This window comes from Chlamydotis macqueenii, chromosome 2 (genome assembly GCF_036417535.1).
Source record: "Chlamydotis macqueenii isolate bChlMac1 chromosome 2, bChlMac1.mat, whole genome shotgun sequence".
NCBI classification, from domain to species: domain Eukaryota; kingdom Metazoa; phylum Chordata; class Aves; order Otidiformes; family Otididae; genus Chlamydotis; species Chlamydotis macqueenii.
In genome coordinates, this window is record NC_141557.1 from 30037305 (window position 1) to 30062915 (window position 25611).

Here is a 25611-nt window from a genome sequence, read left to right on the forward strand (position 1 = left end):
GAAATATCAAACAAGTTTACTCTTACTTTTGTCTAAATAAGAAATAATATAGGCAGCAGGATTTTGCCTGTATGAACAGATACACTGTTGTTCTATACACTATTGGAAATTAAAGCCTGTTGCAAGGCTGCTTCTGAAACATCTTAGAAAATTAAGGCAGATCTTTCTTTCTAACAAAAAAAAAATGATTGCGTGGGTTTTTTTTTATTTGCTTATTTGGTTTTATTTTTTTAAAGTATTGTCTCTAAGCAGGTTGCAGATATTTTAGATGTATATGTAGAGTTTTCTGAGGAAGCTGTGTCTGTTTTCAAACAGTTGTTCAGAGACCTCTCTGCAGTTGCAAGCAAGATTGGCTCTTACCACTGTCATTCCCTTAACTACGTCTACTGACATTCCACTTTTGTCTTCAAACCAGATGTCATCCATTACAGAGAACATTCTCTCCACAGGTGCATTAGTGTCTCTGCATGCCAAAACAAATTCAGCAAGGAGCAGGAGATTTTAGAATGTATGGGTTTTTTTTTTAAATTATTTACAATTTTCACCCATCTTTCAGTGAGCTTTCTGCACCCAAAACCACAGAACTGAGGGAAGGAGAGAAACCTCCAGCTGAACGCAGACTTTCATTTCAGAATGTATAAAGGCTCCATTATTTAAAAATTAAAAAAAAAAAAAAATTACCCTCCCTGTGGTTTTGGGACTATGTTCTGCATGCTATTAAGAAGACGCCAGATTTTGGTTTAAGAAAAACCTTGGATTTGTATACCAGTGACCTAGTAAACAAATGTGCAGAGATATGTTTAGTACCGAAGGGAAAAAAAAAATGCAACTTTGAAGAACAGGCCTGTATAAATCTGTATAACTAAGTAAGAGCAAGTAACTTGTGATACTAAACTTGTAATATACTGCAATGTAGAGGATTTAAGCCTCCATTACAGTAACTGAGGCTGCTCTGCAAGTCAGAATTAAGTCCACTGAAGCGCTTTTGTATCAATGCCTTAACACTGGGCTATCTGCTTAACAAGCACAACCACAGTCACAACTGCATGAAAGTCAATAGGACTGAGAGTGAAATTTTCATGTCAAATGAGATGTGCCCCTTCTCACGCTGCATTATACTGCTCATACGTCTCTCCCCTTCAGTATTCTACTGGTCCTCTCTTGGGGAAATTACTGCAGAGCAAGCTGGGATCTGTACTTAAACAGCAACTCCTTAGACACTTGTAGATTATACTAAAATGTTGTTGTGTGGGATAGTGTAGGAGCACTTCCAGTGCTGTTAAATCATACATTCAGCAATTCTTCCTGAGTAGAGCCCTATATATTCAGTGCTAATTGCTGCTGACACTGCATGGATGCAGTTGCTGATGGCTGTGATATTAGTATAAACACAGTCTGTAATTAAAAGACCATGGCTCTTCCTATACAAACATTTCTTCCTGAGTATCTTATACAGTGATGCAGATTTCAAAATCTACTCAGTCTGTCAGGGAAGAATTGAAGGAACACCTCAGGTGAAAGCATACAGTCTTTAGATGTTCTTAACTTTCAATTGACAACAGTATTTCTAAGTAAGTTTTGTGTCTGGGAAATTTTAGTAGTTAATAATGTATTGCCTCTCTTCCAAAAATCCAGACAAATACTTAAGCTTGCTTTTGTTATTCTTCCTTATAATGGGTGGCAGAAATTGATAGTACCACTAGCTTCAGGTAGTTAGAACATATGAGTAATAGCCCATTGCCATGAGGTTGGTTTTTTTTGGTTTTTTTTGTTTTTTTTCCCCCAAAGATATACAGTTCTTCATTTATTTCCTTCTAGTTTTTGTGTCTTTAAGTTTCACTCAGGTATTTTTCTGCGACCAGAACAGCCAAAAAGCAGCCCTTCCTTACCAAAATCTGAGCTTCTCAGAAGACCTGGAGATCTTGGTGCAGACTACATGTGGGGCAAAATAAATCAAGTCTTCTGATCTTCTGTGAAGGGGAGAAAAGGGACAGCAGGTACCTCACTGACTAATTCCAGATGATTACTAAACCATTACATCAGTCTTCCTTGTGGTGTGAAAGAATATTCACTTTTTATTCTTTCTTCCAGGAGACTGAGATGACTTTCAATGTTTTATTATTGCAGAGAAAAAGTGACAATATTTTATATTACAAAAGGACATAAATTAATCTCCTCTTATAAGGGGAGTTTACTACATGCTACTTGGATATGCCACTTCTATCCCTGGACCGGGGAAAAAAATCTTGTAAAAAGCTGCAGAAATGTACTTGGTTCTCAGTGAGGGGAAAAGGTGACAGTGCTCCAAGAGCCTTTCCTGCTCGCAGTCTGTTAGGTTGGAGGGTTATTATTATTCTTAGAGCCACGGGATGTGGACATCTGTCAGCTTGCTTCCCTCACATGTGCAGCAACTGTGTGTGGTCTTCTAAATGAAACTATTAGCTATGCAGTTCTGTATTCATGTACCAATTCTGAGTGGGCTGAACTCATGCCAATTAGAAAGTATTTTGTTATGGGTGGGTGAACTGGGGTACATAAATACTACAAGAAAATAAACAACTGCTTTAAAATAACACTTTTTTTTTTTAACCTCCTCTTCAAATTTTAAATGTATTCTTTTAAAATGAAAGTATGCACTAAATTAACAGGTCTATTTTTAGCAGCAGCTTTACAGCAAGCTGGATGATAATCACTGTATCAACAGCTGCTGTGGGAGGTCAGGGAAGCCAAAGAAGAGGAAAAGTAGCCACTGACAAAAGACGATGGGTGATCTCAAGATGCAGTTGGTTTAATGCACAGAATCTACTCTACTGAGAAGATTGCATTAATAAAGACTTCTGGGAACCAATGTTTACATACAGAAGTTGTTAACACAACTAAAGATAGGCTACTATACTCATTAGTAAGTATCCTGTGATTGCACAGGTGTTTATGAAATACTTGTTGGGAGGTTGTCAGCTGCTGCATAAGCACAAATATGCTTCATAACACTGAATTAAGAGATTTACTTTGTTTACTGGTTTAATTAACTTTTCAGATTAGGGCAGCCTTCAAGATTACATTCAAGAACACAGCAACTGTAAACACACATACTTTACAGCATAAATCTTGCAGCATCACTATCATCATGCAAAGCCATCACAACAGCAACGTCCAAGTGTTTTGTAATGCCTTTTTGGGGTCATAACACACAGTGTGTGGCATTTTCTAATGAGGGGCAGAAACACACACTCATCTGACTTCCTATTTCTGCCACGATAACCTAACTATGCTACTTCACATGCTTTGACATTTTTTTTTTTTTGTTGCTAGATATGTAACAGTGTCATCTACCATGCTGTACAAGTAATACATGTTAGTTAAATGGATTTTTCTTTTTCAATTATCTAGCAACATTTTTGTCAATTATCTAGCAGCTCACATTGGCAAGACTTGTCATAAACTTCATAGATCTGTCAGATTCCTATAATGATGGAACATATGTTAAGAAGACCCCTAAATCCCTTAAAAAAAAAAAAAAAGGGAAAAAAAATCAAACATGTGGCCTAGACCAAAAGATATTTAATGCATGTACAATGAAAGGAATCTAGTGATTTTTTGAATTCACTGGTCACAATGTCACTCTCTCTTTCAAGTTGTTGCAAGTAGTTCCTCCACTTTTAAAGCTGAAAGGCCATCTTCTCTCCTATTAGCTTTTGTTTTAACACAGTCCTTTTATTTCCCCAGCAGAACAAATCTCTTTCCATGTGCCAGCTGCCAAGTGAAATTTTCTTTAACTACCTATTTCTCAAATCTACCCAAAGCCTTGATATTACTCCCAAGAAACATCTGACAACTTGGGGATTTTTTTCAGATTTTGACAAGACATACTATTCAACACATTTTTGAAGTTATTCAAAATAGATTTTAGAAAATCTTCTAGTTAGCCTGTAAAGAAATAACTTTTGAACACCAACGTACTAAACAGACACACTACCAAATTGGTATAGGCAGTTTTAACAGAGTTTTGGAAGCTGTTTTAAACAGATAATATACCATTAAACATATTTTTCCCTATTAGTTTAATAAAGTCTCTCCTTTTCTTTTTTTTTTTTTTAAGTAACAAAAATAAGAGTCCTACTCAGAAATGTAATATACAGAAAGCCAAAGATGACCAATTCATAAACGTAGTATTAGTTTTACACCAGTGATATCCTTTGACTCTGCCTGAGTGAAAATAATGTAAAAGTGAACTTGATGAAGACCCAGAACTTCTAACAATTCAAACAAGCAATTGCCATCCCACTCACAAAACCTCTGCTCCGCAAAAACAAATGAAACCTTACCTAGACAAACATGGACAAAGCCCATTTGATCTGTTTTTTCTGGTACTGCCAACAAAGTGCTATGAATTTTCTGACATATGACTACTTCATAATTCAACATAAGTTACAATATGCTAAAATAATTTAGTAGAGCAGACAATATTTCCTAAATGTTCACTCACGTGAGTAGAAAGTTATTTAAAAATTATCACTGGATGAATGCAGTTACGCGTATGATGTCGAATTTTCATACTCAGAATATGTCTGACGTAGTAATAAGAGGTCTGACGAAAGAAAGATCAGCTACATTCTGTGTATCACACAGAGCTCGGGAACCAGCCTCTGCACCTCAGAGCAGAAGATCAATAGAACCTGGTTTAGACTTCTATCCCAAGGAGTTTGAGTGGGGCCAAACAGATGCCCAGGTGAGAAACCTTGTCAGTCATTTATCTGTACTGACTTCTCTTTTCTCTGTAAGGACAATTGAAAGTATGAGGGGAATAAAGTGCAAGAAATATAACTGCAGTTCTTTCTAGTTGGGATAAAATATTTGGGATTTTCATATTCTGTACCACAAACTTTTTGCTCATTTGTTTTTACTAAACTGACTTTTTCATAGGAATCATAACCCTGAGACAATCTGTTAGCAACATAATGAAATGCTTTAGTAGGGTCACCATCCAACACAGTAATCAGTAGACTGCCTTAATTTCAAACACCATAAATATGTATCTTTTACAATTATTATCACAGCAAGCAATATTAGATTTGATGTTTAGTGTTCTTTCCTTCAAGAAGGAAGAAATTATTTCATAAAGGTCTGATCAAAGTGATCTCTTAATTCTTTATATTAAAATAATTCTTTTGATACAATGCAAGCAGAAAAATCATACACTTGAAAACCCCAAAGGAACAGATAATGTTCTTTTAAAATGTACATTACAGGTACATATAATGATTTCTTCCCTCTCCAGTGGGGTTCTGTAACCTAGAAATTTTTTCCTTTACTTTTTATACTAGTATTATGTTGACTCTTACTTTAAAATACAAGTAACATTTTAAAATACAAGTTATTTCAAAGTAATATAGTAGTATGCTGTCTTACCTTATTAGTATTTACATGGAGATAGAGCTTAGGTACTCATCAGACAAAGTTTTACAAACTTGGACACATATATAAACAAACAGACTGACTATATCACAGTGTATTTGAGCTAAGTCTTTGTTCCTCACTACATAAAAGGGCCAGTAGGCTGAGAATATTTAAAAATAAACATCCTATATATTCTCATGAATTGATATCCAAATAACTAGCTCTATATATTTTGATAATTAAGTGGCAATTTTATAGCTGAAAAGCATTGTCAGTCTATAAGAGACTAACCCTACAGATTTTCATCAGTAGAAAACGATAGTTTCACAAATTCCTTCAGACAGAGCTAGGTTAATCAACTTCATCACCCCCAAATTATACAGCAATTATTTTCTGATGTTTTAAATGTCTTCTGATTACGTCTTACTCAGTAATTCTCAAGGCGTCTACATCTTAATATGATTTCCGATGTTTTAACAAAAATTGCTGATTGTTTCTTACTAACATAATGTTTCATGCTCTAAAGACTTAATCATCCATTTTATCAGTTCTTAGGTAATAGTTCTAAACATCCCCAAACTGACAAAGAATATTTTTAACTGAATAAATTTAAAAGCTTCAGTCATGAATAGGGTTTTTTTTTCACACAGACTAGAGAAAACGGCCACCTATGAGAAACTTTTGACTATCTGTAGAAGGTCATCTAAATACAAAGCCCTTTGCACTCCAGGAAGCTTATTGCCAGTATTTCTACAGATCTGTAAGCATTTTGTAATGCAGAGGTCCTAAACTTTCAGCCACTTTCTCAGAACAAAATTGAAATTAAAAGAGACATTAAGTAGGTCAGTAAAGAGAAATAGAAAAACTTTAGAAGGAAAATTATATTTTTGAGTGTATCTAGAATTTAGATAAATGGAGGGGAAGCCTTCTAGAAGACACTATGGGTGGGTATACTGAGGCCCTGTCCAGAAGGCAAGTCCTCACCAGATAATTTCTAGGAAAGCAGTAGGAGTGTCTGGGATAGGAGTGCTGGGTCAGCTAAGTCTATGATTGAGTGAATAAGAAAGATGACAATAAAACTAATGACACACTGCCTGAATTAGGGTCACATACACGAAGTATGAGATTGAACTTCTTAACCTTGCATTCAAGAACCAAACCCTTAGATTTTAGCAAATGAACTTTAGATCATAAATTCTTAGACTCCTTAGAGTGTAAGTTCTGGATAAGCCCATGAGCAACCTGATCTAATTAACCTGCTTTGAGCAGAGAGGGTTGGTCTAGATGACCTTTAGAGGTCCCTTCCAACCTAAATTACCCTTTGTCTCTGTGATTCTTCAAGCAGGAAATGTCCATTTGATCAGTGTTTATAAAGCATTTAGTGTTCCAGACCTTCAGGTGTTACCATGGAACAAACAAATAAAAATCACTTAACTGCCAATTTGTTCATACAGTTCATATAAAATAATACAAGGAATGGTTTGGTCAGCCTCAGATTATCTATTGAGCTCTAAAAAGGCTATTTTTTCTTAAGTATATAACTTCTTTTCATGTACTCAATAGAAGATTAGACCCACCAAAAAAAAAAAAAAGTACACAGACTTAGTCTGTGATTTATTACAAATCCATGGCTGCTCTAGTCCATATTTTAAAGAAGCTTTCTTACTGGTTGGCAGCTGAAGCCACTGAAAAACATAAGCAAGCCTTTCTGATAAGATGAATTTATTTAACCAGCGTCTTCATTACAAAATAACGCACACAGAAGGTATTTACAAGTTCCATTGAGGATGTAGAGAACCAGAGGAAGAAAATGCAGCTCAAACCCCATAATTTTACCATCTCTGCTGTGCTAACAACCATTAAGAGTTATTGTAAGTGTAAAGACATGTGTCTGAATACTGATAAGGAGAATGATGGGACAACTCCTGAGCCTTGCACAATGGACCTTTAAAATTGTTCAAATAGCCTCTTGTAGATTTCTGCAGCATGGAATGCATTGCCAAGGGGACAACAAAGCCAACACAGTAACTTTAAGCTGTGCCTTCTCAATATCAGGGAAAGAAGCTCAGCCAGAAAATGTGCTGCCTGCAGGAACCACCCACTGGGACTATAGATAGGTAGCACGATTTAGTGCTATCAGAAATCACAACATATACAACAAATGGCAAAATCTGTACCTACTTGGATTTTACAATTAAGTGTATACCTCTGCTTTACTGCTATTTACTGCTATTTTTCATCGGACTTCCGATGATAATAAAAAAAACCCTCCCACTGACACCTATGAAAGATAAGCAGTGTGTTTGTAACCCTGTTGCCTGGAAATAGTAGGTCCAGAAATAGTTGGTGCCAAACTTTAAATAAAATTATAGAACTCTTTCAACCTCTCTACTCTCACTGTGTAAATGTGAAAGTATTGTAAATCTTGTTGACAGTTATTGCCATATCTATTGGCACACAGTCAGCGGCAGTTTGAAAAGTGTTGTGCAGCATAGCTAGTGCCCATTACCTGTCTCCCTATATTTTCTTACAATTTATTTTCACCTCAGCAGGCAGCACCTCACAATGCCATTAATTTGTTGGGCAGCTCATACTTTCCAGCACAACCTACTTTACAACATGCTCTTATAAACAACCTGGTGGTTTACTGGCAATGCTTAACAGTGTCAGGGGGGAGGCTACGATTTAAAGGCAGCAGGTAAAATCAGAGCAGGCCACGGAGATGACGTGGTCTGACCAAACCTCCCCTCCTTTAATTTGACTTCTCATCAGCACAAGTGCACAAAATCACCAGACTTACCCTTGGTCTTTGTAAATACGTGATTGAAAGAACACTACTATCAAGGTGCTTTTTGTTGATGTGGTTGGACACATGCTTTTGCTACACAGTATTCTGCTAATAGTGTATTTGCTAGCAGATCACAGGTGCTTATATGGAGAAAACAAATGGAGAAAGAGGAAAAAAAAAATATTCAAATTGATTATAACAACAAGTATGAAAAAAAAATCTCTCCTTGCAGAGTAATTAGGCACTAGTAAAATACTTGCATGATTCCAATATATATTTATAGCTACACATATTTGAGTGCTTTGGTTAATATGAGTCTTTGGGGAGGGAAGGGAAAAAAAAACCACAACAGAACAAATTCAGCTTTTTTAATACAACAGACTGAACCTGACATTTTTGCTTTAATATACGCTTCTTCTTCTGCATCTTTCTGTCTCACACATGAAGTTTCTCCTGTAAATTCCACTTCTATGTCTAGTGAGTAATACAAGTGTATATACACCCAACTTGTGGTCTTACTGTGTTCTTCATGTCACCAATATTTTTAGAACATTTTACTTATTTTTTATTAGTAATACTAATGTGTATATTAACTGAAGCTTTCTCTCCTGTTGCTACTCAAAATTAAGTTGCTGTCAATCCCACACCTTTTGCAAACACTTAAGGAAGTTGAAATTTCCTATTAAGCAGTAATAGAAAACTAGAATGGATCAGAGGATACAATTATGTGTTACAGCAGCCAAAAATGATCTGCTAGACTATTCTATTTTTATCTCTGTATCTTTAATTTAAGGATTCAGGCACCTGGGGCAGGGTTACATGAGCAAACAATCCCAGTAATACGCTATTAGACGTTCCTAGGGAATACTTGTCTGCCATTAAACAAACTGAATATTGCAGAATGGTTATTGCAGCTTTTTGTAAAAAGGTCATAATATAAAAACATATGTTTGGCATCAGAAAATATTACTGTAAATCTAAAGCATATATGCACACATCAAGTCACTTTCAGGATTTTGGTGAGGGTCGGGGGGAGAGGGTGGCAATCACCCACAACATGCACATGTGAAGAGAGCCTGAAAGGGTTAAAACTGTCTCAGTCTTAAATTCATCCAACCTTTCTACTCCAATTTTATCATTTTCCATGTGCTTGCAATGTTTTCTAATAACAGGCCAATTCCTTAACTCACATAGGAATCTAAATTACAATAATCACATGCATTCCTTTCCCCAAGAAAGGAAACACCTGTTGTAGTTAGTTAATTGCTGACTTTTTGTAAGCTTTTGGAAGAAAAGTAACATTTACAAATAATTTATATCTCAAAAACTTCAGAAGCACAGAAACACATGAATTATAAAACTAGTATGAAACTCAAAAACTATGTTGAGACAGTAACAGATGTTTTCACTTTGTTTAATTAAAGAAAAACTCTGTATCAAAGTACCATAATAGGATATGGTTATTTTATAACTAAGATGGGGCTACTTTCTGTTCTCAGATGCATTTAACACTTCCGCAATAATTGTTACTCATGCCATCTTGGAGTAAGAAATAAAAAAGAAGCCCTACAAAAATATAAGCATGTATGCTCCTGTAAAAAAAAAAAAAAAATTAAGTACGTGTACATAAATCAACATACAATGCAAAAGGTATATCTAACAAGGAAGATAATTTTTAAATTTATTCACTTGTTTGTTATGGAATTCTTACTGAAGTAGAGGAAAAATGCCAATTAAACATATCTGGTTTTAAATACACACACACACACTCTCACCTTTTTTTCCATCTGAAACTTGTCAATTTTTTCTCATCCATATTTTGATATATAGAAAATGTGAAATCCTACCCTAAGCTATGGTACTTTATTACTCATTTATATATATCTGATTATTTCAGTGGAATTATCCCAAAAAGGCATTATGTCCTGTGCTAATGCTCTTGTACAAGTCTCCACAACATTTTATGCGTGGCACAGTAAATTTTAAATAATAACTACTCATCTGCTGTATCAGCAAACTCTTGAGTTCTGTGCTGACCATACCGTACTGTTGCCACTATGCTGGATGAGTTGCTGAAACACAGTAGCAAAGTTATGATCAAAGCAAAGACCAACAGGGAGGAAAGACTCCAGGAAAGAGTTCAGGCAAGGCAAACTTTGGCTTCTCATCACGTACAAAAGAGCTAATTATTATAGAGCTTTAGATCCCGCAAGGTGTATTTTCAAGTGAAAGTCCAGTCCTTACATAGATAAAAACCAGCGAAACTGTTGTCTTCAGTACAAGAAATAGAAAGAAAAAAAAAAAAAAGTGCCTGGATAAGCTGATCAGTTTTGCTACAATGAAAAATGGTATTTGTTAATCAGTCTGCATTGAGTAGGAAAAAAAAAAGAAAATCTTTGGATATTCCTTTCATATCACTTATCATTTGCGACATCTTAACTAATGGCTGTCATACAGGTCAATCATTTACCTGGGTTAATAAGGTGCAGGAGCCATGAAGGGCTCCCATCAAGGCAGAGTTAAGCACGGGGAGTGCTGTGGGACAGGTCATGAGAGCCTTCTGCAGGCACCCATGCTACGGTGAGCCACTGGCCCTGCACAAGGTGTCCGTAAGGGCATATCCCTCGTTCCAGGTCACATAGAGCCAGGCTAAATTTAACTTGAACACAGTAGAGGAGCCTGAGCTGCTCTAAGGCGTGGGCTGAATACAAAACACTTAGCCACATCGGCAAGGTGAAGTTTCCACTACTTAGCAGCCCAAAGTGAGTCACAGCAGAATATCACATTAATGCCGCCGGCACAGAACTTGCCTTGATTACTCGGATGCTACATTGTAGGTGTACCCTAAAACAATAAGTAACTTACTACTTCTCTACTTAACGTGCCATCCCTCCCACCCTCACCTTTTTCTCTGTAAAAACCAATTTACTGGGGCTTTTTTTTTTATACAATAGCTAGAGTTAATTTCACCTACTGCATTTAATGTCATAGGAGTTATACGTGTAAATCCCTGTACTTAGAGATAAGATAGTCCTTTATGCCATTTTAATCAATCTTTGTCATGGGTATGTTACTTAATAGCTCTGTCTTCCTATAGAAAATGAGCAACTTAAGGGAAATGAAACTTTTCAAAGATACATTTTCCTTCTGGCAGTCTGTGAAATACACCGTAATTATCCTCTTTCGATGAATAACGTTTGAAAGAAAATGAACATTCTGTGCATCAAAAGGTATAATAGAATGACAATCTCAACTGCCTTGTAAATAAAAGGAAATTGTTTTTCTACCATGATCTATATTGCACAGAAACATATATACTTGCTTTATAAATATAAACCCAAATCAGACTATCAAGCCATTTTTCAAGGTTTTACTACTTCCTAATAACAATAAAATCAGTATTTCACAGCGACAAGGAATTGTATTTATATTTCTAAAAGATTCAAACTGTGTTATGAATTATGGACTCCATCCTCCAGGCTGATGGGCCTACTTGTACGAATAAGGCTCCTGCTGAACGGAGCACCTCTTCAGTAACAAAGGTATGTAGAGGAAAAGAGTGCACCCTAAAGATTTGCTGACAGAGGGGTAAAAGAGGGGAAAAGGTTTTTTTAATAGCATAATCAAACAATGATTGTCCAGCCCACATTCCTTTAACTAGAAAAACCGTACTATCTTTAATAGCTTGGTAAAATGAACGTTTGCATATCAAATCTTACAAACTAATGTACAGTTTAACTAAGCGGCTAGGACAAAGTGCCATTTACCCCTGCTGTTCCCGTGAATGCGCACACACAGTAAAAATAAGGAGTCAAAGCCACACAAGCTTCAGTAGATAATATGGGACAAAGGCATTTGAATACCAACCCATCCCTCACAAAGTCACTCAAAATCTAGGTTCTGAGTTAAGAAAATGACCAGTGCCATCACTTTGTTATGTTGAGTACGTCAGCACCTTTTTCACCTCTACACCGTGCCTAAACTCACAACCCATTGCTTAAAGTGAAAGAAAAGTGGGAATTTGTTAATGTGCAAAACCTGTGATGTGTTTCTTCCTCCATTTCGCCCTGTGAAATCACTGCCTCCACAGAGATAAGATACTGCTGATTAGTGGTACCATATCACAGTATGGAGAGCGCTCTGTTCTACAGTTTCTAGAAGAACCACCAAAAACTGGGAACTACTACATCAGCAGAACAGCAGAACTGGGAACTACTACCTCATCAGAAGCAACAGAAGTTGCATCTTCCCTTACCAGGTGCTGCATTTGCACAAACAGGTGCTTCCACAGGGGCAAACTAGCAGGGTTCCTTGCCTTTGCTGAATTTTCAACCTCACCAAAGCCAGAGACAAACACCTCTCACACTGATGAGCTACACCATGCAGCTGCCCTTGGTGAGACAGCAGCTCTCACTGCCTACTGAGTTCTTGCTTGAGACATGGAGCAAAATGCCCGGTGTGGTGCCCAGTTACTGCTGTTCAGCAGACAGAAGAGGCAGTGCAAAATGGCTGAGCGCTGCAGTACAAATGCACACAAAGGAAATGGGATATTCCGCATCCCTTTCACATTTTTAAAAGGTGACAAAATAACACAGTCCAAACTGAAGAGAGGCAGTATATTACACCACTGAAAACGCTACTCTATTTCCCAACACTGCCTATACTATAATTCCCCAAACAGGCGTTCCTCTGCTCAAGCCCCCAGCACTTGAAAATATACTCCAAGCAGGGTTTCCACACACTGGAAAGACAGATATTCGACCATGGTCCCTTCTGCTCAGTAGATCAGTGACTACAGTGTTCATGAAACTTGAGGCACATCAGCACCAGATCCGTAGAAGAAAGCATGGTTCAGCACAACAAGGCTTATCTGACTGAGTGGTCCCTGGTTTCCATTCCTGCTCCAAGGACTGTTCAAGTATTTAATGAGCTGTTGCCACATGCAGCACATATAGAAATTCACCTCACCTCTAGTAGGCTGGAAGTGAGGTGTCCAACCTGGCCTATTACTTAGGCTCTGCTTACAAAAAATGGAGGGAGAGTTACCTCCAGTGAGCATTTTATTGTGCCTACTTTAGATCCTCATTTGAGCATGGGACAAACACTTATCTTGAGGTGACTGTATCTACTGTCTATAGGGTTGATTTTTAGACTCTGAAGTTAATGGCACCCTAACTTTGACAGACCTCTTAAGGATTTGATTTATGGTAAACAACACACACTCACATAATGGTAACAAGATATTCCACACAGAAACATCTGAAGTTTAGGTTAAAGCTTTAATTCATGCTTTAAGATGTTCAGAATAGCTACAGTGCATGCTTAGATAGGAAAAAAATAATGTCTGTATAAATTTAGAACATTTGTTCTAGTGTTTAAGCTTTGAAGAGGCACCTGGATTAGAAGGGTTAAGTATGCTATTTATTTAGGGCAGTTTCTCTGCCTTCCTAGTTTCAATAAAGGACAGAAAATAAAGTCCCAAAACTCATGAAAAATGCTGCTGTTTTCAGAGCAATTAAACATAATCTAGGAAAGAAATTAAAAATCCATACAAGGATAATTTTGTGTTATTTTCCAACTAAAGAAATTCAGGTATGTAACTAAATGAAGTGGGTTTGTGAGCCAAACATTCAAAGCGTTTTACACTCATGTAATACTGTAACATATCATGTGCATATTTCCTAAATTTACACCCCAGAAACAAGTTCCACATGGGTTTTATAGCATTTTACATTGAAATAATACTGGACTCTTCTCCTGCATACACTTAATGCTTTGACACTATCCACATATCATCAGTGTTTAGTCCTATTTAAACAGGCAGACAAGGACATCTATGAATCCTCTTTCCTTTTCACCTTTTTTTTTGGGAACTGAGACACACTATCTGCCATAACCCTTTTAAATTTAACTTATTTTACTGCTTATTAAGGAAACTTGGTTTCCTCTTCTTTCTGATTTGTGTGTTAGACAACTCACAGGTTTTCTTGGGTTGTTTTCATTAGGAAGAGAACACCAATGTGAGATTTTCATTCTTCATATTTCTTCTTTACCATTACAGACAAAAGATCTTTTTCTTTAAATGCAGGGAGACTTGAACAGAAGGCAGTCTCTTTGCTTATCTAACAGTTCCATCATCAGAATTTGGCTGAGAAAGCTGTCTTTCTTTTCACTTTTCTAGAAATGCATCAACAGATTTTCTATATCTGTGTTCGGTGCTTCCTCTTTTCCCAGGTTCACTGTTCTTTTTCTGTTATTTTTCACAGAAATACAAACCTTGATGTATACTACCCAGCAATGTATTTCCAACATATATGCCCTGCTTGTATCTCTTTTTCAGATAGAGACATATACCTCAGTTTGTGTAGAGACTTCCTGAAAAAGAACCATAAATGGTCTGCAAGCTATTTCAAATGCAAGAAGGTGTTTATACATCCCTGTTATCTATTCTAGTGAGTTTGAGTCTAGCTCAGAACACTTTGTAATTACTCTTTCCTTTGATGTTTAACTGATTTAGTCACTGGTTTTCTTTAGTTAGACCTATTTCTGCTTCCTTGAATTTTGAATACCAAAGGTATTACCTCAAGTTCTTAAGCAGATATTGTGATAAACTTAAGCTAATTTACCTTTTTCTTTCTTTCTTTCTTACTCTAAAGTAACACAAATAACCTACAACACTAATGAATAAAATTGGTAGAACTTGATTATATCAGTACTATTTGCTTTCATCAAACTCTGTACTTATGTGCACAAAAATATCTACTTAGGATTGTCAAGGCAACAATTAAATTATTTTACTTAGATACTCTGTCTGAACAACATTGTTTCTGTAAGCTGAATGTCTTAACATAGACCAGCTACGAAATAGCTAGAATTAGTTATTTTCTCTGTGTAACATGTTAATGGCTATGTTGCCCAAAGCTTTCTAAACAAGATACAAAATAAGAGTGATAACCTTATCTAGCCATTACATTATCCATAGCATTTAATAAAAACATTATTATACAGAGCTCATTATACATGCCTTGTACCATGTCATAAATCTGCCAATACTGAATATACACTGTGTATATTCAGCGTATATAGTATATATATTGTGTATATATAACATAGTTTCTAACTTTTTCAACTTATGAAATTAATTAATAGTTAGAGAACCCAAAATTCATAATGTGTGAAAATTTTAAATTTAGAGAATTGTAAATAGCAAGGAGAAGTCACCTGGACAGAGTGTAGCTCATGGAAGACCTCCATAAATTAAATTAGTCTGCTAGCCCACAGAGTTTGCAACCACCCCACCCCCCGTAGAGTGGAATTTGACACCTATTAAGAAAGGTATTTTCTCCTCTCTAACTATGTACAGATATTTTGAAGTGTTTTAAGGCCTTCACAGTCTCTACAGGTCCCCTACTTTTAACTGCAGTGAACTGGCTGTATACACATTATTCTACTTCCATAACTTCTGCATATCCATTCAGAAAGTCATAATGCAGTTATTATCAGAGATGTTCACATGGGGTTATTGAATCACATCGGTAAGCTTGGTTTATGCCTAGGTGCTGTGACATGAATGCACATTGTCTTGAATTAGTCTGGTAGTCTGGCACATTGCTGAGTAATAGCGCACTGCAGCTCTTTTAACAGGCTGCACAGATCAACTTGATAAATACTTGGTTAGGAATCAGTGTGCCTGGTGATGTACAAAATAAATAGGAAGAAAGTATTGTGCTGATATATTTGTAGTCTATAGGTTTCACCCGTTAATAGTTCATAGATACTGACTTCAGGAATGAGTCCATTGAAGTGACTAGAACTACTCATGCAAAAACAAGTTATGTGCATGTTTGCAATAAAGTCTTAAGAAATCTTGAACTTCAAAAAAGATTCTATTGCAGGACAGGGTTCTAATGGAGCTTCAGCAATGAAAGCAAATCAAAGCAAAACAACATCCACCCCAATGGAATTCTAGTCCACTCAGCAAAAAGTTTACTAGAGAGATTTTCAAAATAATTATGTCATTTTTGTCACAAAAGGTTTGAAAAATTTTATTTAGTATCTCTGTGAGGAAGAAAATCTTGCTGTTTAACACTTAACGTAAGTGGTATATGTTTCATGTAAGATATGTTTTCATGATTCAACTTATGTTTTGGATGTAATTTCGAAACAACTAGCTCACTTATTTACATTTATGTTTCTCAACTCATACTTTAGTTTCTATGCAGTATGTTCATCTTTTTAAAGCACTGATTTTTTGGCATTTTTCAATATCTGTATATATCCAAACAAAAATCTTGTCCAAATAATGTTCAAGGATAGTTCATAGTTACATCTGAAATCTGTACTTAGAAAAAAATGGATTGTGGATAGATCTATTGTAGACATGCACATACTAGAAGATTTTAAAACAAAAGAAGAAATGGAAACATTGCAAGTATCATAAAGTCAAAATACTAATTAAATAATCTACTTTGACAAATTGTCACATATATCTGTAGTTATATTTTTTCCTAATGCATTGATTTTGTACAAGAGAAATGATAATGATAAATTATAAATTAAAATGAAATTAAATTAGAAAAACAATAATTTGATTTTTACCCTAATAATATTTGTTGGAAGACCCTCTATACTCCTGCACAGGAGCTGAAACAAAAACTGTAGGTTTTTTTCCATTAACAAAGAATAGGATAATATTTAGTATGTTATAGCTAAATAAGCTTTTCTTTCCAATTAGTTACAAGTTAACCAAATATATTTTCACATATCTTTTGTATGAAAATGTCAAAGCCAGTTATTAGTTAGATAGAAATATATATATAACACATACCTATATGCTATTAGTGCCAAATTTTGCTCTTTAGCATACATGCACAACTCCTAATGAGATGTAATGGGAATGTATTTAAATAGTGCACACTTTAAATTGCTACATTTCAATAGATTTTTTTTTTTAGACTATGTGCATATAATCAGACTGTTTTCCAAACAGGTGTCCATTTGATTACTTAAAATCCAAATTGTAGTCTGGCTATTGAGTATGCAGAAGTGGATAATGAGAAGGTCTAAGAAAATACAAGCCTTTCTGCATTAACAGGTGACAACAGTAAATAGGGAAAAAAAAAGAGAGGCATAGGCTCAGAGGAATATACCTTCCCTGAATCATACAGTTATGTGAGAAAGAAAAAAGATTTGTTAAAACTTTGACCCTTTTTCCTGCAGCAATTATCATGTTGCCAGTACATGGCTCATGTTAGGTGACAGAGACAAGAACAGCAGGAGGACAGCAGCAGGACCTCACAGAGGTTTCTTCTTCTTTGGAAGTTCTCAAACTCCTGCTGGGGCTGTTCCAAGAGGAGCAACACAACATGTTCAGGGGCAACAAACTACCCAGAGTGAGGAGACAGCTTTCATTAGTCCATGTAAGTATCCCATTTCAGGGCTCAGATTTTGGATACTAAACTTCAAATAATGTACTTATGGTCAAGTTATAAAACCATAAAAGCAGAGACACCACAAGAATACAGATTGATATACAGTTAATAAACATCACAGTTGCACTGCAATTGAAAAAGACTAAAACTAAATGTGCATGCCACTCAGAAGTTCTATATAAGAGTAGATTTAAAGAAAAAAAAACAAACAGAAAATCCAAAACTTGATATATATCTCCATATGAAAACATGGGATATTTGATTACTGTCTGCTAGAGAGTGCAGTGTTTCTTTGTCAGGTGATTAGATGCTTGACATAAAATGAACTAAAAGGATATTCATTCAGAATAAGTAAATAAATAAAGAGAAGTTAACAAAGAGGTAAGTACTTACCATGGTTCTCAATACAGCAATACCTATTTCTGCACCAGGCATTAACATTTTTTAAAATTTTTCTTCAAACTAAAAAGTACAATCCAAATGTGCATAAGAAAACAATCAGCTAGACAATATAGGGCTCTTGGACATGCTTGTACAAAGGTAGTGAAGGAATCACAGTGTTTTAGAAGTGGCAGTCACTTTTTTTCATCAGTGGGTAGATTTAGATTTATCAAAACTAAGTGAGAAGCCTAGTCATAAAATTGATTTCATTCCATTATTCACCCATAATCTTGAATAGTGAGGTGAAGAAGCACGCTTTAACCTGGGAACCTATCTTAGCTAGCAAAATTAACTATTCTTTGCAGTATAAAATGTTCACACCATGTTCATTTTGGAGTTTTACTTTGAGTTGTTTTAACCTGGTTCCATGCACTGAACACCCATTTGCAGCCAGATCACATGCCTCATCCTTCTCCATTTAAAAGGAATCCAGTTTGCACATTTGAAACTGCTCAGTGTTGCAAACTGGAATGCAATAAACATGGACAACTCAGAAATCCCAGGTGCATATTCCTGAAAAGCACTAAAATGCTACTGTGGATGCAACCAACAATACTATCCATGTACTCGGTGAGGAGATAGAGGTGCTCTAGCTTATGATATTGAGAAGTCAATCTCTGCTTTGAAACTGCCTTTTGGTTGAAGCTACTTCCATCTACAGTGCATATAAAGTGATTAGAGACTAAGTCATGAGACTAGTTTTTCTAAAGTAAGGTCCTTAATGTCTGCATTATGAACATTTCGACAGATAATGTAGGATCTTCTATTCAGTCTTTAATATTATTTTAAGTTTTCCTTCTAGGAATATGGAAATGGAGTGCAGCAATGCCCTTCCAATATACCAAAAATAATAATTAGTTTGAAATAACTGTTATGTATGTATCAAATACATACATAATTTTAAAGAGGTTATAACATCTTGTTTCACTACTATCAAAAGGGTGAAATGCCCTGTCTCCCTATGTTCAGAAGCAACATAAAAAGAAAAATTTTGGTGAGTCCATTTTCCAATAGCCTGCCTCCATCTCTTGAACATCAGGACATAATACAGAAACTGTAGTGTATGCAGAAGCTTAGCAGCTGGTAAAACTTCAGCTGATAGACTGCATTGGTAAGCTCCTCTGAGATTCTGAGAACATATGACAAATTGCTAAAACACACAGACATTTTGAATATTAGTAACAACTGCAACCTCCAAGCCATAGAAAACTACTTTATTCCTAAACTTTAGTCATCCAGGTAAGTTAGCTGGATTTAAACTACAACAGACATTAATTAACTAAGATATAACTAGCATACTTAAAAATTACTGATGAAGAAATGTAAAAAAAAAATAGGATAACCAAAAGGATCACGATAACATCAGATAGTTAAAGTCCTGAACTTCGTTCAGCCTGAATAACAAGGAGAAGCAGGAAGATACTCTGAAGCAGGAGCCAGTTTTTCCATAGGATAAAAAGAGGAAAAGAAGCAGTTTTCAAAGTCTGGTCTGTTCATTCCTTGGTGTGAGCAGAATGATGTTTTATAATCACTAGAAATTGTGATATGCAGAGATGTATTATAATGTATAGTATTGAGATTCTACAAAGTAGAATAGCGATTACTATTTACTGTAGGTTTTGTCAAAAATTATTGCCAAAATTTATGGAGCCAATGTTCCTAATCACTAGGAAAGTATATAAGCCCTGAAAGGATGGATCACACCCATGCAAGCAGACTACAGCATATGCATTCAAGAATTGCATACAGTATCACAGTATAGTAACATAAAATGTATAGAAAGATTGCTTTTGTTACTCTGAAGTAATTTTCCACAGTCTCAGGCCTCAGGCTGTTAGAAACAGGGCATGATTATCCCCAAGTTTCATGCCCACTGATATTAAGAAGCATTTTCAGACTAAAAAAAATCCAGGTACCTCTAGAACGAATATCGTAGTAGCAAACAGTGCCACACGGTGTGCTCAGTCTGCTTAACAGGTAGCATTCCAGGCAGGTTTGCAAGTATATAGACTGCAGTTATCAGCACGTCTTTGTTTATGCCTTTGCTCCAGTGCTTCCCATCAGAAAAGCAAAACGCACAGGAAAAGAGATAGCTAAGAACTGTCTATCCTTTTTCTTGACAAAAGGCAATACAAGGGCAATTATACCACTGACTTGACTGCATGGAAGCAGATAGCCTATATTAATCTGTAAGCTTACCTTGGCATACAAACTTCAATTCCTTGGCATCTGTGACAGTGGTTCTTTTGTCTGACCTGTTCTTTTCTGTCCGACGGTGGCTACGTCTTTTCTTTGTCTCTCCCCAAAGATTCGATCCACCATGCATGCTTGGGATATTCAGAATGGCAATTCCTTCCAGAGAAATATTGATTAAGTCTAGCTGAATTCCATCACACTGATTAGCAAGGAGAAAAAAAAAAAAGGAAAGGGAAAAAAAAAAGGTAGAGAAAGCAGTAAAAGAGAGACAAAAATCAGAATGTTCTACCTATCAGATATTTTTCTTCAGCAATTCATCATTCTTAACACCGTTAATGGTTTATTCATTGCTTACACCTAAGATATATACTTAAATCTGGAAAGAAGATATGAGATAGGAACAGATCCTCGTTCAGAAGGCAAAACATGATTCCTGTTCAGCTCTTGATTGCTTAGGTGTGGGACCATTTGGTAGAGCCATGCTGTTATCTGATACCTTTTAATTGACCCAAGTGAAATATATTTGTAGCTTCACTACAGCTATTAGCAGAAAAAAATGTTTATACTACAAAAATTTCTATAGCAATAACTGGATTTTTTTTTGTTGCCTGTTCCAGCTAAATTGTCTGTCTTACGATTTTGCTTTATACTTGTCATTATAACACCTGAGTCCCTTTCACATGAAACTGAATACAAAAGTCCCTGCATACAAAGCATATACAGCTTAATGGAAAAGGGTCTAAGTGGGCCCTGAGAGCACAGAATACCACCCTGATACCAGTTGAAATCCAAAGGTACTACTGGCACATTAATGTAGGGCTATGTCTGACTAATAACTCCTACTGAGAGGCAAGATTAGTAAAACCGGATACAGCAAAACGCAGATGCAGCTACAGCACTTCTTATCCCAGAACTTCCCTCAGCCAGTTTTCTGAAATATGCAGCATTGCCAAAGGGGATTAAGGGATGTGAATCTAAAGAAGAGATATCAATGCTTTAGACTACTAAGACCTACTGGACACACAGAAGAAATCTTATTTCGTGGGGTCGCCCTTTCAGTGATGGAATCCTTACTGCAGGGCACCTTGCATGACTAGCGTGTATTTCTCCTGCTTTCTATAGCAAAACTGGACATTGAGGCATTTTATAGGTGTACATTCCCTTGCTAAACTTGGATCCAAATTATAACTTATAAAGGGACCACAATTTTCACTTCCAGAAGAATGGTTAAGGGACCTTAATTTACCAGCCTGTTCACTGGTAAACTGCAGCATCTTCTCCGGTGGCAAACGCCTACAACATTTGCAAACACAGTTCACCTGGCACATGTTGAATGAGATGTACCTAGTTTGATAGGATACACCTAGCCTTCACTGACTGTAATTCACTCAGGCTAAGTCCTTCTCCATACCCACATTGTTTTAGGAAACTAGGGAAGCTCCTAACCCATAAAACACATAGTAAAATACTGAAGAACCTCCACAGAAGAAAAGACCACCCAACTTCAGGTAACTGCAGCTGAACTTGCAGGGGAGAGGCAAAGCATCCAGTTCTACTTAATAATTCACTCAACCTGCCAAGGTTCCCAGGATTCACATACTTGTACCTTGGCCAGAGGTAGATTAACTTCATGACACACAACATAGTTAGAGTATATAGATACCCTGGCAAGTCACACATATCTTATAATGTATAGCAGCATATTTTTAAAACATTAGATCTTACTCCTGGAAGACAGTAGAGGGTCCAGTCATGCATTAAAATTGATTAAGGGTCTTATTTTGCAATTCCAATATAAAATAATGGGGAACAAAACTGGAAAAATAATTAACCGTGCTTCAGTAACAGCCTACTGACATCTTGCAGCTTGCTGCTCTGTGGTCACTGGCACTTTTTCCTCTCTGCCTAAATCTTTATCAGAGCTTTGCAGAAGAAAAGCAAAGTACAACTCAAAAACAACTGCACATAATTATTCATTTACCCTGAAACTTTCTGAGATCACAAAACAGAACTGTATTATAATGGATACCCAGCATCTTCTTAATTCTTCTAAGAAGACTGTAAATCTGGAGAGAGAACAATTTCAACACTAAGGTTTCAATTTCATATTTGCTCTTCAAGAATTAAATTTTAAACCTGTGGATTATATTCATATAGGGAAATCTGTAAAGTCAAAAGACATATCTGGAACTGAGTTGGCAGTTGTGACAACTACTGTAGTTAAAAGTGTAACTTTTAAATCACACTTTTCTTACAAGAAAAAAGGCATGGGTCTTCACTGTTATTTTGGAAGGAAATTCGTGGTTCCCCTCTATATTTTATGTGTATTAAATATTAAGATGATTTTTTTTACTAAACATTCTGCTCATGTGTATGCTCACTTACTGCTATACATTCTAGATAAACAGATATTAATTTCATAATTAAAAGTAATCTTGTGTAAATACCCTGCAGGCCTCAATGAATCAAACACATACTGTGTGTCAGGCCTCCCACTGTCTTCAAGTGGAATGTACTGGCTGGATAATTAGATAGTACATATTTTTTAACCTTATTTGCATGCATATTATATCTTTTGCACACTGACAAGCAGCAGTAACAACAAAAGTCAGATTACCACAGGGAATTCCCACAAAGAAGTCTTCATTCCTTATAATTTGCAGCCTAAATTAAAATAATTTGATCTTTGACAAGGATGAAATGTCAAGCAGAAGGGGGTCCTCTACAAGCCACGGCCTGTGGCTTCTGAAATCTGCCTAATTTATGTCAGTCACTTCTTAATACATATTTAAGTATTACACGAGAAAGATGATAAATATGCAATCTGACACCTTTGGTATTTCCCTGCTGTTAATTTATAAAGGTCTGGCGTCCCCCAAACTGACTGGAATTATTTAAATAAAAGAAGAATTGTGAAATAGGATGGCGCAGGGTCTGGCTTCCATTTTCACTCAATATTGAACACAGCAGGTAGTGCACTAAGACAATTATTTGACTAGGCCTCAGAATCCCACAGTGACGAGGAACTTTCTGAATTAGTAAAGGAGGATTTCTTTTGTTCATACACAGACAAGAAGTTTGCGCTACAGGTAGCTCTGCGTTGTCCTAACACATTCATACACTACAACAACAAAACACAGGTGCATTCTGCTCCTTTCTTGTCTTTCATTTTTTTTTTTATTTCAAATAATGCAATGATGCTGCTAAAAATAAAAGTGTGCTTTTAAAATGCAGAGTGCGCCTACATAGATTAGAAATAAACACCAAAGCTTCTAGTTATTTTTTGCCTTCTTTCCTGGCCTCAGTCCCTTTTTGGGCATTATCTTTTAAACCTCATTCATTATATCAAGTATTTCCAGATCATCTCTAAGTTGAAAACATATCCATGCCTGAAAACAGCTGAGACTAAGGCTTGTGTAACCAAGGGCAATACCATGCAAGACTACACGATCATTTAAACTCCTTTCCCCCACCCATTAATACTAGGTGGTACAGTAGGCTTCATCTGGTCCCATGATGTGCTGGAGGTATGGACCATGCCATCCCCACCTCACACTGCATCTATGCCTATTCTCATTAAATATCTTTCACACATCTTTCTTTTTTTCTGAAGTGAAAATAAAGTGTAAGTGCTCTAAAGTCTTAAGCCTCATTTATTGAGATATTATTACAAAAAAAATCTTTAATTTTTCCTTTTTTTTTTTTTTTTTTTTTAGAACCTATGCTTCTCTCCTCAACTTTTGGATCTCAATTTGGAAATAAAAACATGTATTATTTGGGGTAACATAAGAAAAAAACTTATTCTATGTCTCACACAGAATAAAATATACAGAAGAGACATGAATATATATCAGGAAAGACAAGCTTAATTAGATTATAAGTCAAATACAGGGTTGAACAAATATTCACCCACAGAACATTTGATTGCTGTCTCCCAGATCAGAGATACAGATCCTTAATCTTCACAGGCTTTGTTCATTCAAAATTTGGCTGCAGAGCAAACACATTCTTTGTGCATGTTATTCATTGTGAAATGTGGTATCATACACCAAGCTCTCATTTACAGTAACATCCCCAAGCAAGGGGCAGCAGGTTAAAAATCAGATTAAAATACCAGTACTCCCAAGTGTTTATAATGTACAAACAAGAAACATTAGATACAAGTATATTGGCAAGCATTGTTCATTTAAATGTAATTTACATTTAAATGTAATTTATCATTGTAAATAAATCTGTAAATAAGTACCTCCTAACACTTCTTGTATTAATATCTTGGAAACTATTTCCCCTATGATTTTTGTTCCTAATTGTAGGATTAATGATAATGACCAGGACAGATAAAGCAAATATTAACATGTCTCATATACTGGCAGTGTAACACTGTATTTGCAATCATAGTGTTATTAATAGGAATTGGTAATAATTATACAACTCGTGTCAGCAGCATCACAAACTTGTATGCATACTTGTTTGCTTTGGGATGTTCACATTTCATCACCCTTTCAATGGTTACAATTACATGTTTTAAGAAGGTGACATCTTACTACATATCAGGCTATGTAAGATTTTTGACAGATAGAAATATTTTCTTGGGAAAGCCTGCTCTTCAATTTGTATTTAATGAAACAGTGCATTTAACTTGCAGCACATTCAAATCAAATCAGCTACGCATCTCTTCCAATAACTAATCAAGTATTTTTCAGGTTACTTGTACTTAAACCTAAATACGTGAAGCACTGCCTTGGGAAGAAAATTTGGGTTTTTTTTTTTGGTGGTTGTTTTTTTGGTTGGTTGGGTTTTTAAAAAATTTTTAAAGGAACATATGTGGAGCATGTTTCCACTTTAAAAAGAAACGCAACAACTTAACAGGTAAGTCTGGTACCACAGATCTCACAGTTTCAGTCTCAATATTCTTTGCTACTGTTCTACTACCAAATCCATGGTCCCTTCAGACCATTTCAGACTTTGCCTTTCAGGAGGCTTTGAGTAGACTCTCATAGCTCTCACCACATCTCTCCGACTGCCTCATACTACTATACAAATACTCCATTCACATGTGAAATTTCTCATTACTATTGGAAAAGAAAAGCACCATAATCCTCTTGAGAAATGATTTCATTATTTAACTTAAATTCTCAGATTTGTACCTTCACTCATTTCACATTTGTCATTTTTCTATTTATAAATATCAGGCCCCTAAACAATTTATGTAATGTAGCCACTTATTCTATCAGCCATCAAAATAGCCATGACACATTATTTTAAATTCCTATTTTGTCTGTAACTACCTTGTGTCTTTTCAGTTAATGTTCAATGTATAACAGAAAGATGACCCCTTGTGCAGAGAGAAAAGCTATT

The 25611-nt window shown here is 35.9% G+C and overlaps 1 protein-coding gene across 5 annotated transcripts in view; it reads right to left on the minus strand.

The window, feature by feature from the left end:
• The window catches only part of DGKB (diacylglycerol kinase beta), a 359718-nt gene that overhangs the window by 56892 nt on the left and 277215 nt on the right, over window positions 1–25611 (minus strand). For all 5 annotated transcript variants that reach the window (XM_086741529.1, XM_086741533.1, XM_086741530.1 and 2 more), the window contains one exon: window positions 20257–20452. In XM_086741529.1, the coding sequence (XP_086597655.1) occupies window positions 20257–20452 (196 nt within the window). The remainder of the gene's footprint in view (window positions 1–20256; window positions 20453–25611) is intronic.